General features: G+C 45.5%; 1 protein-coding gene across 9 annotated transcripts in view; it reads left to right on the top strand.

The window, feature by feature from the left end:
* Positions 1-14,370, top strand: part of LOC131670334 (regulating synaptic membrane exocytosis protein 2) — a 41,865-nt gene that overhangs the window by 22,029 nt on the left and 5,466 nt on the right. For 4 of the 9 annotated variants that reach the window (XR_009302448.1, XR_009302442.1, XR_009302447.1 and 1 more), the window contains 8 exons: positions 3,027-3,056; positions 4,223-4,397; positions 4,807-4,976; positions 5,054-5,238; positions 5,332-5,584; positions 6,800-9,918; positions 10,443-10,622; positions 12,755-12,989. Coding sequence is in view for 2 of the 9 variants with exons in the window: in XM_058945848.1 (XP_058801831.1) it covers positions 3,027-3,056; positions 4,223-4,397; positions 4,807-4,976; positions 5,054-5,238; positions 5,332-5,584; positions 6,800-9,918; positions 10,443-10,622; positions 12,755-12,989 (4,347 nt within the window). In the remaining 7 variants the exon portion in view is untranslated. The remainder of the gene's footprint in view (positions 1-3,026; positions 3,057-4,222; positions 4,398-4,806; positions 4,977-5,053; positions 5,239-5,331; positions 5,585-6,799; positions 9,919-10,442; positions 10,623-12,754; positions 12,990-14,370) is intronic. The other 5 variants (XR_009302443.1, XR_009302444.1, XR_009302446.1 and 2 more) reach the window with 5 other exon arrangements.

The raw sequence follows: 14,370 nt of genomic DNA, 5'->3' as shown, positions 1-14,370 counted from the left end.
ATCGAATACATAAATAAACACGCAAAAATCTGTAACAATATTTCTTTGTTTCTACAATTTATTCTATATTGGCTGAATGTTTTATGCACTTGTTTCTGTTGATAATTGTGACAATTCAGCGCGTTAATAAAAGTCCAAGATTCGGAGATAAGACCAAGAGATATTTTTGCATATTTAACTATTATTTTGACTCGGATACAAAATTGTTTTGATCCACGGGTATGTTTCTACTAATATAAGCGTCTCCATTTTGTACTCGCGAAAATGTTTTCTAGCTAACTGCTGGAAATTGTCAAGCTTTCTTTTGTGCAGAAAATTTTATAAACCAACCCTTTTCTTCGACGTGCAAAATCTCCGAAGCTAAAGCGATAAATCTATCGGTTTGAGATTTTGATCCGATTTTCCAGCGGTAAAAGCTCATAATCGAATAGTCGTGCTAATTCGTAGTCACGGACCACGTTGAAAATCGTCGAATCGTGGAGAAACGAAACGAAAGACTTACGTAACTGGCTGGAAAAATGAGATTTGCCGCGGAATTGATTGAATTATTTATAGACCTCGTGACTTGTGCCAAGAAGTGAAAGTTTCGTGTTTTCTTTTTTGTTTTTCAACTGTCTACGCTGTCCTATACCCACCCACCCCCGACAATTATGCAGTCTGTGAAATTAAACGAGACCCGGCGTTCGTTCGTCGCCCGAAAACTCATTATGGAATCGGCCGCTGAGTGTACGCTTTCGACTCGTTAAAGTCTTCGCGCGAGTTGGTGACGTCGCTCGTTAAGGTTGTCAGTTAAAAGACTAAGAAATACTTGCTTAGATTTATGTTAATTTATTGCACTACCTTTCAACGTCAACATCTCTCTCCCCCCCTCTCTCTCTCTCTCTCTCTATGGACAAATAAATAACTACGAGTTTGGTCAGGCGTATTCGGTAATATTCTATTGCTGCGTTTACTCTTGGTTTGGGGCGCATGACGTAATCGACTAACGGAAATAAAAGAGCCGGAGAAAAAAATGTAGCAACGAAAAACAGCTCAATTCTGGGAATCTAATTATCCGTTTGGCGCCAGACGATGTCGACTGATTACGAAATCGTCGTCGACGTCGTTGTCGTTGTCCCTGCACGAGCCCTCGGTTCGTAACAGACTTTGCTGTTCGAGATCGCGACAACAGCATTGGCGGCAGCAGCAGCAGTAGCGTGAGGTCGCCTTCTCTCACTGTCTCTTTCTTTTTCTTTCTTAACAACATTGCCATTCTGACGTAAGCTCGCACTACGTAAAAGCAAACTACCCGAGGAAGAAGGGATTGAGAGAAGGGAGCAGTGAAGTAGGAGAGACCGCGCGCGAGTGAGCCAAGTTATAAAACTGGGCAACAAGCCAATTGACATAGCAGTTGGGTTGTGACCGTCGCACAGTCTGCACGCGACTCTTTCTCTAATTCGATGACGACGACGACATTGTTGCGGCGTTGCCTCCGCTGCTGTTGTTCCTAATCGCCAGATTAATACGTCGCACCGATTCCGCTCGCAACTGCAAATACCAACAAGTTCGCGGGCTAGTCGGCGACGCGATGTGCCGGTTGAAGTGTTGGTACTCCGAGTCCCGGCTCAAAAGCAGTCTGTCGCCTGAGTTACTTGTTCGTCAACCTGTTCAACTATGCACAAACGTTGTGGCAGTGTCTTTTCACGTAGCTGAATGAGAAATAATCAACAATGTTGCTGGACTCGTGAGTGTCAGCGTTGCTATTCTTTCCCTTCCAGCGACAATTACTCGAGGCTCTGCATGTGTGCGCGTGTATGTGCGTGTGTGCTGCACCAGTTACATAGAAAGCAGCGAGTTTCGATCGAGAAATTCGAAAAGGAAGAAAAAACAATCCGTACCGCCGTAAGCGTAGTTGGCTTGAGTGCGCGAGGGCAGCGCGCGCGCGGCAAATCGAGTTACGAAAATGCAAATTCGATTTGTTCCGCAGCTCTTCAAGAAATCAGCCATCGTCCGCCTCGTTCATCATCCGAAGCATCGCCGATATCTCACCGTTCCCCGCAATGCCGATGGACGAAGAAAAATAAAAAAAACACCCATCGATTCTCGAGCTCTGTTGGCCATTTGGCTTGTGACCGCGCGCGAGAGAAAAACGAGTAGGGCATCCAAAAAGTGTATAACGCAGTAAGATCAACGGGCGATTTTGCATACGCGGCTCCGCGCCAAATCGTGATTCGCCTATGGACGAGCTCATCAATAAAGTCCTAAGCGTGCAGGCAAGCTTACGCGTAGAAAACTAATGACTGCATTTTGCGCGATGCGGCAAGCGTATCTAACCTAACTCAAGAGACCCCGCGCGCGAGCAAGTGCTGCCGTCACACATATTCAATAAAACGTTCAATATGGCACTAATGGGATAACTCCAAGTGGGTTTCGCTAGCAGTGATAAATCCATCTCGTGCGACCGATAGTCACCCGTATACTAAGAGCTCAGACGAGTCTGTATCGTGTGACTCGCTTTTTGTCGCGTGTTTCGTTCGTGACTCTCTCTCTCTCTCTCTCTCTCTCTCTCTCTCTCTCTCTCTCTCTCTCTCTTTACTGTACTTTTGTCGCTGTTTTCGCAGTTCTCTTCACAAATATTGTGCTAATGTGTTTTTTCTTCTCGATTTAATGATTCATACTTCTCTACATTTCATACTTCCACTTCATCGTGTTTTCATACCAACAAACATGTTTAATAGAGCAGGCATTATCGAAAATTATTTCGTGATACTTGACGGTTTATTTAATCTGCGGATAAGAACGCGATGTGGTCGGACATACTATTTAATGCACTGCCATTAGTCGACATATTAGCAATAATATTTTTTTTCTGTGCAAAAGCAGAACTTCGTTAGCATATAATGAATTTTGAAATTGAGTAGAAACATACCCTTTTGTCGGCAGACTGACATGAAATTTCGAGCTGCAAACCGTAGTGACCAAAGCAAACGTAGAGCATCGGTTTGATTTTACTTTTTAATTTGGTAATTTGTTCGTTTACTTTTTAGGTTTCATAATATGCCGCCAAATTATAAGCGGTACGATCACTCAACTATCTATAATTTTTCTCTCATAAGCCACGTATTCATGTATATGTTGACATTGTTCTTTCTTGTTTTCCATTAGATATTATTTTAGAAAACCCTAGCACGAACGGTGAAATAAAAAAAAATTAAATAAATAAATATACACACTCACGCGCAACAACACGGCAGCCCTGAATGACTGCCTTACAACAAATGGACGTACGTGTAAAAATAATCGTTAATCTGAAAGAGAAAAACAAAGTATCAGTGCAGTTCCGATCTGCGAATACGAGTCATTTGTCATAATCCCTAGCGGTGAATGTTTTTGAGCGTAAAAACGTAATTATAGCAAAACTTCTGGCGCGAGGATTGATTATGTCATATTGCTTAACATGCATTACATCAATTGCAATACTTAGGCTAGAATATTGCGCGCGTGCAAGAGAGACATGGCTTCTTAGATGAGCTTGTGACCTATAGACCCGCATTTATGCACGTCGCATATGTGTTCGCTGCGTATATATAACTGGTATGTACGGAGGCACATCGACGCACGCGCGCACGTTTTCCAGCTGGCGATGATTTCTTGTGCGCTTTCGGCATCGTCGGCAATGATAAAGAGAAAAGTTGCCGCATTGACGAGGAAAAAGAATAACCGGCTGACGCATAAAATTTTTGCTAGAGCATTTTCATGTATCCAGCCGTGATAAATACATCACTGAGCTCGCTAGTGCGTGTGTGTGTGTGTGTGTGTGCGCGCGCGCGCGTGTGGGTGTGTGTGCACACGTGCATTTATAAAAATCAACCACTTCAATTATCACATCCGCACTGCACGGAGAGCTGCCGAAACACGCGATAACTAGTGTAGCTTGACATAATCAAGCTCTCAGTCTGCGTGAAAACACACACATGCGTGCTCAGTGCATCTCAACCCTCCATCCCGTCACATGTACGTACATATAAATGCAAGTTCTGCCTTTCCTCCTTCCTCTAGACCACCCACCATCTATCCACATTATGTACACATGCACTAAATCGCGCCTATAAATGTGTTTCTCTCTCTCTCTCTCTCTCTCTCTCTCTCTCTCTCTCTCTCTCTTCGCGGCTCTCTGTCTCTGTTTCTGTCTCTCTCTCTCTCTCTTTGTCTGTGTGTGTATCTGACAATTGCTGGAGAGCAGCCACTATTCCAGCCCGCCGCCGGAGAAGGAGCTATGCGTCGACGGTGAGCATCGGAGCCGCAGGGATATGTCGCCACAAGGGCGCAAACGCGCCGCTCTTATGGGCTTGCGCGAACAACCGGCCTCCATTTCCGGATACCAACATTACCGAAAGGTCAATTTCCGATATTATTCCGTATGTACAATCCATTGTGCTTCTTTAAACAATCATTAATAGCGGCAGCGACTTAGGTTTACTCGATGATATTTGTTCCTTCTTACCTGCACGTGGCGTGATTTTTTTGACGAATAACGGTTTCGAAAATTTGTTTTTTCATTCACCACATTCGTTGGCTATACGTTGTTTATTATTTGCGAGGAAGGGTAAGCGCGAAATAATCAAATGCTCAATGCGAGGCAAAGCGTGTTCGAAAATCTTAAATACTTCGACACACACCTATACACACACACACACATACACACGCGCGCGCATTTCGCAAGCACCACGATGCAGTTAACTGTTACTCAACTACGGCAATTAAAATAAACGAGCGCACGGAGGCGCAATATGATTAACGAAGACCGGGGATGGACAACTTTTGCAGGAGGAACCACACAGAGGTGCAATGCTGAGCCACAGATCCCACAGCGCTGCACCGATGGACTCACCAATGCTACATTACCGTGGCCGGTCGCAAAGTCCCACGGGTCATCGTTCGCTGTCGCCCCCGGATCATCGGGGTATGCCCTACTCGCCCGGCTACATATCCGCGAGGTATGACTAATCGCTGTCCACCGAGACTCGAGAGAGTGAAAGGCTAATGCTTTGCTCGCTTGTATTTGTTTGCACAGATTCGCATCGAGATCCGCAACGGCGACGCCAACGGGTTCGCCAAAAAAGCGTCAGCTGCCGCAGATACCAGCCACCCTGAATGCTACTCTCAAAGAACGAGTGGCTCAGGACTTCGAGGAAAGGGCAAGGTATCTGAGGCATCGGCATCGGCCGTTGCATAGTATCTACAGGGGTAGTATAGGGGGTAAGCTGTAGAGTCGATATCGATCCGAAATCGTCGCCAAGTGTTGCTTTAAACGGCAGTCCATAGCTCAGTGGGAAATCGAACGATTTATAGCGTATCGCTCAGAAGGTTGGGATAGGAGGTACAGTGGACTATCGGACTCGGATCTGCCGTCGATGGGTCACGAGCCGCACTCGCTGTCGCACAGCCACATCCATCGGATGCACAGGTCGCGCCGCGGCCACATCAGCCCGGAGAAAGACGTGCTCGCCGACTTTGGTGACTCCGACATGGAAAGCATTGCTTCGGTAACGAGTAGCGCCTTTAGCACGCAGTCCGAGAGGCCAAGGGGCTTCCGATCGATGATGTGAGTATGAGACTGCTGATTCAGTCAGCCACCACTATTACTATCACCACTACCACCATTACCACCACCACCACCACCACTCATTCACTATATACCTATCGCCTACACTGTCATTCATTCGTTTATCACCATTTTATAAATATTCGCTCACCACTTGCGTTGATTCATTTTATCTGTGAATGATAATGAATGAAGCCAAAACTGCTCTCAGACTCGGATCGGTTTAGCCGACTTTTCCAAAATCATCCCAAGAGTTATCCGTTATCGATCTCTCGCTCTAATCAGCGATATTTATAGTCGGAGACAGTCTGATAGCTCGAGTTTGCTTCGAAAGAATCCTTCAGTTAAATGGACATTGCGGAATTGACTTGTGTTCCTAGTTTTAGATACGTAGTTTGTTATATAATTATGCATAATTGACGCCCTGCCTGCTTTACGAACTGCTTTGAATCACCCCTCCCCCTGGACCCCGCCCCACAACCACACCCTGAAAACTTCTCTTTTTTGATGACTAGGTCTCATAGCATCTTTAGAATTCCATAGATGACGTAGCTGCACTTCCTTATGCACAACGCCAATGTCCATTTAATGGCGATTTTTTATCGATGATGAAACAACAATATTCAAAACAGATACGCAAGATCGTCCCATTCTCGCACGACTCGGTGCTCAGTTGTCGGTTGAACGGCGTTCTTTCAATCGCGCGTTTTTTATGTACAAACCTCACTGCAACTGCACAGCTTCAAGTTTTGTTTTGTTTTGTGTTTGCTATTTGACTTTTGATGATTAAACTGTTCTTAATTCTAAATGAATTCGTTCGATCGACCCAATTGTCACTGGTCGACGCCTATTAAGACGCCTATTATCGCTGAATGGGGCCTTCCAACAAGTATTTAAATATCCCGGGTCACACACTTTATACCATCACCAACAAGTAACAAATAAAAATTGTTAAGTAATGATCTTTGGAATTTACTGTAATGATCATAGATATAGATATATATTTATGTATACAAAATATACAATACATGACAAATATAATGATAATGATACATAATTGTATACAATACTATAATTGTTGAATGAGTATCTATATATATGTGTATATATATATACATACTTTGCGTTAATGAGTAAGCAACAAGTATTAAGAATTGTAGCTTTGTTGATTGTAACATATAAGTATTGTCTAAAAATGAAAAAAATTGTTTGCAGACCGACAGTTAAAAACGTTTATATACCCGGTGTCGTATCCCCGATGCCCCCGCCCCCTAGGCGCTCTAGGCGCAAGCACCGAGTACTTAGGGTACCCTGCAGTGAATGCCATTGCCCGAGTAACTTGCCCTGTAAGCCTAGGAGCAGTAATCACCCCACGTACAACAGCAAGCACAACCACCACCACAATCACCATCTTCTTCCCTCGCACCACAATCCCCTCGTACGGAGCAAGTCCGCAGTCGTGCGCTCGCTTTGCAAGAGGATGCGCGCCCCCTTCACGCGCTCCCACACCGTCGACGAGAGCGTGCTGCGCTACTACAGCCCCGACACCGACGAGTACACCGTCACCGACGCCTACCTCCTCAAGCCCGAGACCATGCCAGCGACGTCGGTCGGCGGCGGCAGCGGCAAACGCTCGTCACGCTCCCGCTCTCGTATCCCCGAAATCTACGTGGAAGACTGCCTGAGCGTCCGCTTCAACAAGCGGCTGATCGACAAGTTCCGCGCCAAGAATCGCCGCTACCAAGACATCAGACTGGCCTCCTCCGGCTCGTCGCCGCCCTACGAGAACGCTGGCGCTGCGAGTCCGAGCGGCGGCGCGACCTTGCGCGGCGTGCGGCGCCCACACAGAAGGTCGCGCAGCTGGCACGAGCGCGGCATTGCGGCGGCGTCCGCCCTTCCGGACACGGGCAGAGCCGCCTTGGCCGCCAGCGTACCCACTTCGAGCAGCGCCAGCCTGATCAGACGGAGGAGCCCGTGGCTCAGCATCTGGTCCACTGCCACCACCCCTCGCCACTCCGACTGCTACTACCCCACCACCCGACAATCGAGCATGCGTAGATCCCTTCTATCCTCCAAGGCGCGCAGCTTCGACTATGACGACTACATGACGCCGACGACAAGCAGCACTGAGACCGCCACCCCGCGACGCTCGCGCAACGGCCTACTCGGCCTGTCGGGCCGAAGTCGCAGCTTTGAGTGCGACAACGTGTTTGCCAACATCTTCAGCGACGACAGCCTGCAAACCGCACGACAGAAGATCAAGAAGAGCATGGACCTCAGCGATGACGGCTACGGCGACAAGGTGCCGGCGCTCGGGGACCAGAGCAAGTCCTACTACGATTCCAACGGCGACGCCAAGTTTACCAGGCAGGCGAAGAAACTCAAGTCTCGGCAGGCTGATCTCAAGTCGCTGATGCTCGACGAGGACAATGACTTCGACATCTACCACCAGGACCAGCAGGTCCAGAGGCTCATGTATGGCTACGATTCGGAGCTGAGCTGTGGCGAGACAGAAATCTACCTGCCCAGAGAGTTGGATCCCCGCATAGATGACGCCGGCGGCAGCAAACGCAAGTACCGCTACTCGCCAGAGAGACGGCCCAGGTCGGCCATCGGTGTGGACAACGAGGCCTACGACCCCGACGTCAACGAGCACATTTACTGCAGCATCGACGAGGTCAATCAACAAGCCTACCGCAACGAGATAGCCGAGCTGTCCAGGTGGCGCAGGTCGTCTCTGGACAGGACGGGCGAGCAGCCATACGCCAACGTGAGGAGCCGCGCGGGCCATCGAAGACGCACCAAGAGCAACGATTCCTACCTCAATTACCAAGAGCACGCGCTCTACGACAACTGGAACGCCGTGGACGAGGGCTACTACGACGATAGCTATTACGACTACGTGCAACGAAAGTACGACGACGACTACAATAGACAATCAATTAGATACGCCGGCGGGGACGAGTATCCCAACATAGAACGCTCGTCGTCGTCGCTGCGACACGCCAGGGCTATCGGTCGCGAGGCGCAGATCGCCACCGAGCCCCACTACGAAAATGTGCCTTACTTCAGGCCTGAAAGCAGGCATCAAGCGACGATGCTGCCGAGGGCGGAGTCCACGCCGATCCTCTACTCCGATGAAGAGCTGCGCTTCGACAGGGACTACGTCGGTGCAAAAGGCAGCCGCCGAAGGAACACCAGTTGCCCGGAGAGTAGAGACGTAGATCGTTATTACGAGGAACAACGAAGCCGCTACTATGACGACATCGAGGAACGCACCAGGAATGTGCTACAGTCCGACGAGGAGACCGGCTCCCTCGAAACGGTCGTCGAGCGGAACAGTCGGCACGTCAGTCGCATAGACGAATCTAGATTCTACTATGACTACGAGCCCTATTATCATACGCACAATCGGCAAGAGCCTGAGGATGTTTACCAGTATCGCCACCGCAGTCGAAGAAAAACGACGTGTCCCGCGTGTCAAGAAGAAGAACAAGAAGAGATAATGCAAATGGAGCGCCGAGCCTGGAGATACCACCAAGACGACCAGTTAGATCAGCTAGGGCGACAGTCACGCAACAGTAACTGTTCAGAAGCTCGCGCGCTCGATGGGCCGGTCCTTCGAACTAGTCCTTCGAGTCGGCAACAGTCGCAACAGCAGCCACAGCAGCAACCGGCGCAGAAGAGGAACGTGGCTATCAGCGATACCCTCGAGTACTACGAGTACTCGATGGAGAGCGAGAGCCAGTGCAGCGAGAACTGCGGATTTGGCCCGTGCGACCCACGTAGGCCCTATGAGCGAGCTCCCCGCCCCGGTAATGCTAATTCACATCTGTTTGATTCCCAAACCGCTTCCACCACTACCGCCACCACTACCACCACCTCCGACCACACTGCTAAACCCTCGCGGACCGTCACTTACGACGACCATCATTACAATCACTACCACCATCACTACCGCCACGACCACCACGACCGCCGCGATAATCCGCCACCGGCCGCCCACCACGTGCAACTACGCGATGGCGACTACGACAATGTTGTTGTCGACGGCCGCCTACGGCGCCGCCAATCGCGCTCAATAATGGACGACGCTGCGGATCGTCCGCTGACGCCGCGACAACAACACGACTACAACGACGACCCTTCCAATAATCGACGCTCGTCCTCTATGCCCGAACGCAGTGACTACCAGAGCCACAGCAGTTCGTATGAGAAGCCGAGCAGATATACCGATGATACGGATCGGCCGTCGCGCGAAAGCGCTGCCGCTAAAAGGGGCCAGTTCGCTAGGAGCTTCAGTAATGCTGACGCGCCTACAGATGAGAAAGCAGGTGAGTTGGCAATTTTTCATTAACTCAACTCGCTCGGAATCACAGGCTTCCGTTTCATCCCTCTTCCTTCTATTTTTCCTTATATTTTTTCTTTCTCTTTCGAGGCGCGACGCGAAATCAGCACTTCATTAGCATCCTTTTTTAAATTGATAATGCGCGTCTTGTTTTTGCAACGTCCTTCAAGCGATCCTCCACGGTGTACTTGACACTTGGCTCGTTGCCAATAATTTCTTCAAGATCATCGGTCTTTTAGCTCTTTCAACCGCGAACATTCGTTTATATGTTCTAAACGGCCGTGAATTAGTATTACACTGCCTTTTCGGCGTTTGTCTTGAGATACATAAAAGCTACCACTATCCATTCTAATTCTCCAAGAAAAAAATCTTCGTCCTCGGACAAAGATTTATACGCACTGGAGGCGCATTATCAATCCTTACACCCGGCGTATCATTCCTTTTCTTTTTCAACGTGCGTATTTGTATTCGTGGACAGCGCTGAATGAATACTGAAAAAATTGATTTTAGACGGTAGTCTAAGCGATACGGCAGTAGGTCTGCACGTCGAAGAGAGCGAACGTAGAGCCCGAAAAAGCTCGCCAAGCAGTAAAAGTGGCAGCGGCAGTAGCAGTGGCGGTGGTAGCGCCGTACAATACCAATCGGGCATGGGAAAAAAGAGCAACAGTACAAGCCAGCTCTCCGCCATAGGTAAATCAACTTTCCGTTAGTTTTAACTTTCCACGTTAACTCTTCTTCTCTTCAGTATAGATATATATTATGGCGTCGTGTATAATTTGTTCATGTTTTTAACTTTTTAACAATATAACATCACGCTTATAGAGTTGGTTTTCTATATGGTGCATTGCTATAGACGTATGATTCTCGAGTCTTTTTTAGACGTTTGACAAACTCTTTTTTAACGAGACTTATTGATTCTTTCGAAATGAATAATTTGGTATGGTTACTATGTTTAGAAAAGAATTAGGATTATAACTCGTTAATAGATGTATCGAAAGATTCGAAATGTTGATGTTCTTTTAGAATTTTGTAAGAAATCTTATACCTATAATTATCAAGACTTTAGATTCTCTGTTATGAGTGATTCTTTGAGTATTATTCTGATGAAAAATAGAGATCTTCCGTTCTGTCGTCTTTCTGAAGTTCCTTGTTTAACTAAAGTTAAACTCTAGCACATACATATTACAAGTAAAAATCTTAGCCATTCACTGATTATGACGCCCAATCCAACACTGACACAAAATCATACCGACTGACAATACAAAGCTCAGAAAAACAAACAAAGAATTCAAATAAATTCAGCGACAAATGAAAACACGGACGGGGGCCGACACCAACGCGGAGTATACCGAAGCGAAAGAAAAAGACGCTCGTTAGTCTCTCTCGGCGAAAGTGCATTAACCGGGAAACGTGTTTGTTGACAATACATGCGTGGGCGAGGAAGGGCGCAAGAGGCGGCTCGGTTTTGGCAAGAAGGGCAAATCGTCGTTCACGGTGCACCGAAGCGAAGAAGTGTTACCCGAGCAACAGCAGCAGCCGCAATCGGACGCGGCGAGTGGTCGAAGCGGCAGGCAACCGAGCTCGGCGAGCAGTGACGGTGAGCCTGAAAGCAGTATCGGCGACCCCGGCAGGTCCGTCTCTTCCTCTTGTGTCTCGAAAAGCAATTGTTTAGAGGAGCCACATTTTGCGTTCGATATTCTCGCGATGATTAGACCGAGCGCGAGCCTTCGCCGTTTTGACAAGAAGAACAAGAACAACTGACCTAAAACTTTAATCTACAATCACATGATCGACACACATTTGTCTATGTTCATATCTCGATTGTCATCTTTGGCATTAGTGTTGTATAAGAGGAATGCTCGATTGTGAACAGTATTTTTTTTTCTTCATAGATCTAACATATCATCTGCTATCAAGTCAAGTCTTTGCTTTTTCAAAGCTTCTCTTGCGAGCGATCGATATAATTTTCTGTTTTGGATTATTATAATACGAAGCCCGAGTAGTATCGAGGCTGATCCTTTTTTTTTGTTTTGATGATGGTGATGAATTGGTTTGTAAATCAGGTGAGAGAGCGAACAGCTAGTGTTTACTCGCTTATATCTTGAGTAGTAGTAATTGAGATGCTAATTTTTATTAAATTACAACAAAGAATTTTCATATTTATTTTTCGGTTGAATAATATCATCTGCACTTCACTTTAATGTTTTATTTTACTATTTACAGCATCGAAAAAGTTAGAAATTACCACAAAGATGATATTAATCAGAGCACGATATAAGGAAATAGATTTGTATTTTTGAATTTAGCTGATAGACTTTAGTGTAGTTTTTATTAGAATTTACAGTAAAAATTTAATAATATGATAAATCTGTAGTTATGTATAAAGCCAATAATAGAGTGCTAGCCGCCTGATATTTTAAGTAACAGCTTCAATGCAACCAGCAGCAGAAAAAAAATCAATTCAGTCGACAGTACAATAACAATTTCTTTAACATGAGAATAAGACTTCTGGTGTCCAAAAGTGAATCCATCCCCTGACAAGTAATTTTTCAGTAAAGAAAATAAACGAACATAATTTGGTCCCGTCCGTTAAAAATCGCAAATAATGCAGCCCAAACATGAAATCGAGTCTAAAGAGAGACTGAGAAAGACATAAAAATGCCTTTAAGTAAGCAGAATGAAAGAAACAAAGATAGAGAGAGAACGAGAGCTAACGCATCAGCTATGAATAGTCAGTCGGAATTTTCTTTTTGTTTGCTACCAAAATAAAACTCTCTCTCGACAACAACAACCACAACAACAACAACAACACGATACAACAGAAAGCGGCATGATGACGGCCAGCGGCATAATGAGTTTAAGCGGGAGCGCGACCATGGGTCGCAAGCGCAACAGCACCCCAAGCAGCATTCAACGATCCCAAGAAGTGATGCCGAGCTATCAGCAACACCTGACAGTGACTCCGAGCCCGATTCGCGGACAGCATCAACCGTCGGGCAGTGGAGCCAGCGACACAGCCGGCAGTCTCAACTCGATCTCGAGCTCCGAGGGCAGCTCGTAAGTAGTCGCACCACCACTACACGACGCGAAGCCGTCGTCTCTTGTAGGTCAGCTACTCACCACCACACGACCACGCTGACCGCCGTGATATATATCTATATATCTATATATATTTATAACACACTGTGTCTCTTTTGTACATTCTATTAACAGAATCTTCTCTCTGTCTTCTACACTTCTCACTCTCTCACAGACGTTTATCTACTGCGAGTCTTATGTCAATATTTGTTCATATCTCTATTTATATATATATATAGACATACATATGCATACAGATTGTGATTCTAACGGTTTTTTATGGTTACATATATATAGTCAGTGACAACTTTTTTTGCGATACAAATGTTCATTACAACTACATTTATTTTAAATGATTTTTACTGTTCTCTTTTTCTTGTTCCGTTTGCTATACTTATATTGCTCTATCGCAAGATTTTTTGTCGGTGTTTTATCTCTCAAATCTATCTACTCTCTGTGTGTTAAAGACAAGTCGCCTTGCAAATAAAGTTTCAAAATATGATAATCATTTTGTATCAGCGATGAAAACATCTTGTACCTACGTGTGAGCTTTACTACGTTATGTAAGCGATCTTTATATCTATACTTTCGTTGGTATTTCTGTAAAATATCTAATTAATCGTCAAGTAAAATGTTTGAATCTGTAGTCAGATAATATCTAGCCTCTAGCTTAGCTCTTTCCAAACAATACAAGTATCTACGTGTTAAGTAAACATAATAATAAAGAAAACTTAAAACCAAATTTTTAACATATGCAAAATAACTGAAAAGAAATAAAAATAAATTAATTAATCAATCACCTGTGCTTATTATGCTTGTAAGCTTATTGTAATAGATAAATAACTTTCACGTTAATGCTTCTTACTATACCTAGTACTTTCATTGCGACTAAGAATGACTTATTTCTTGTAGTGAGCATGGAAAAATTATTTTTATTGCATATTGGCACGCACCTCTTCGCTAAAAAGCCTCCCTCTACAGTAAATCTTACGCAATCCAATTACCAAATAGCTTTTTACAACAAACCACCGATGTTTTGTGCTTACAAACACATAATCAGTTATATAGGCCGATAAAGTTAAAGCGAGTAAAAAAATCCTTACTGTGATTTAGTAATTTAAAGTACATGAAAAAGGCCATTGTTAAAACCCTGGAATAGAAAGCCGCAAGGACTACTTAGTTGCATCTCCATTTATTTTTTAATCGATGACAAAACAAACCATCGCGAGAACTATTATATAGACGCGCATATAGAGAAATAATAACATACGAAATAAGCGATAGCTTTGCTTCCGTCGTCACATGTTTTTATGCTCGTATCGATTTTCTGATTTTCCATCCCAGGGTTTCTTTAGCTTTC

The sequence above is a fragment of the Phymastichus coffea genome, unplaced genomic scaffold, assembly GCF_024137745.1.
Source record: "Phymastichus coffea isolate CEN01 unplaced genomic scaffold, Cenicafe_Pcof_1.1 PCOF00108, whole genome shotgun sequence".
In the NCBI taxonomy this organism is placed as follows: domain Eukaryota; kingdom Metazoa; phylum Arthropoda; class Insecta; order Hymenoptera; family Eulophidae; genus Phymastichus; species Phymastichus coffea.
Note: the sequence above shows the minus strand (reverse complement) of the source record. Positions and strands in the feature narration are given on the sequence as shown.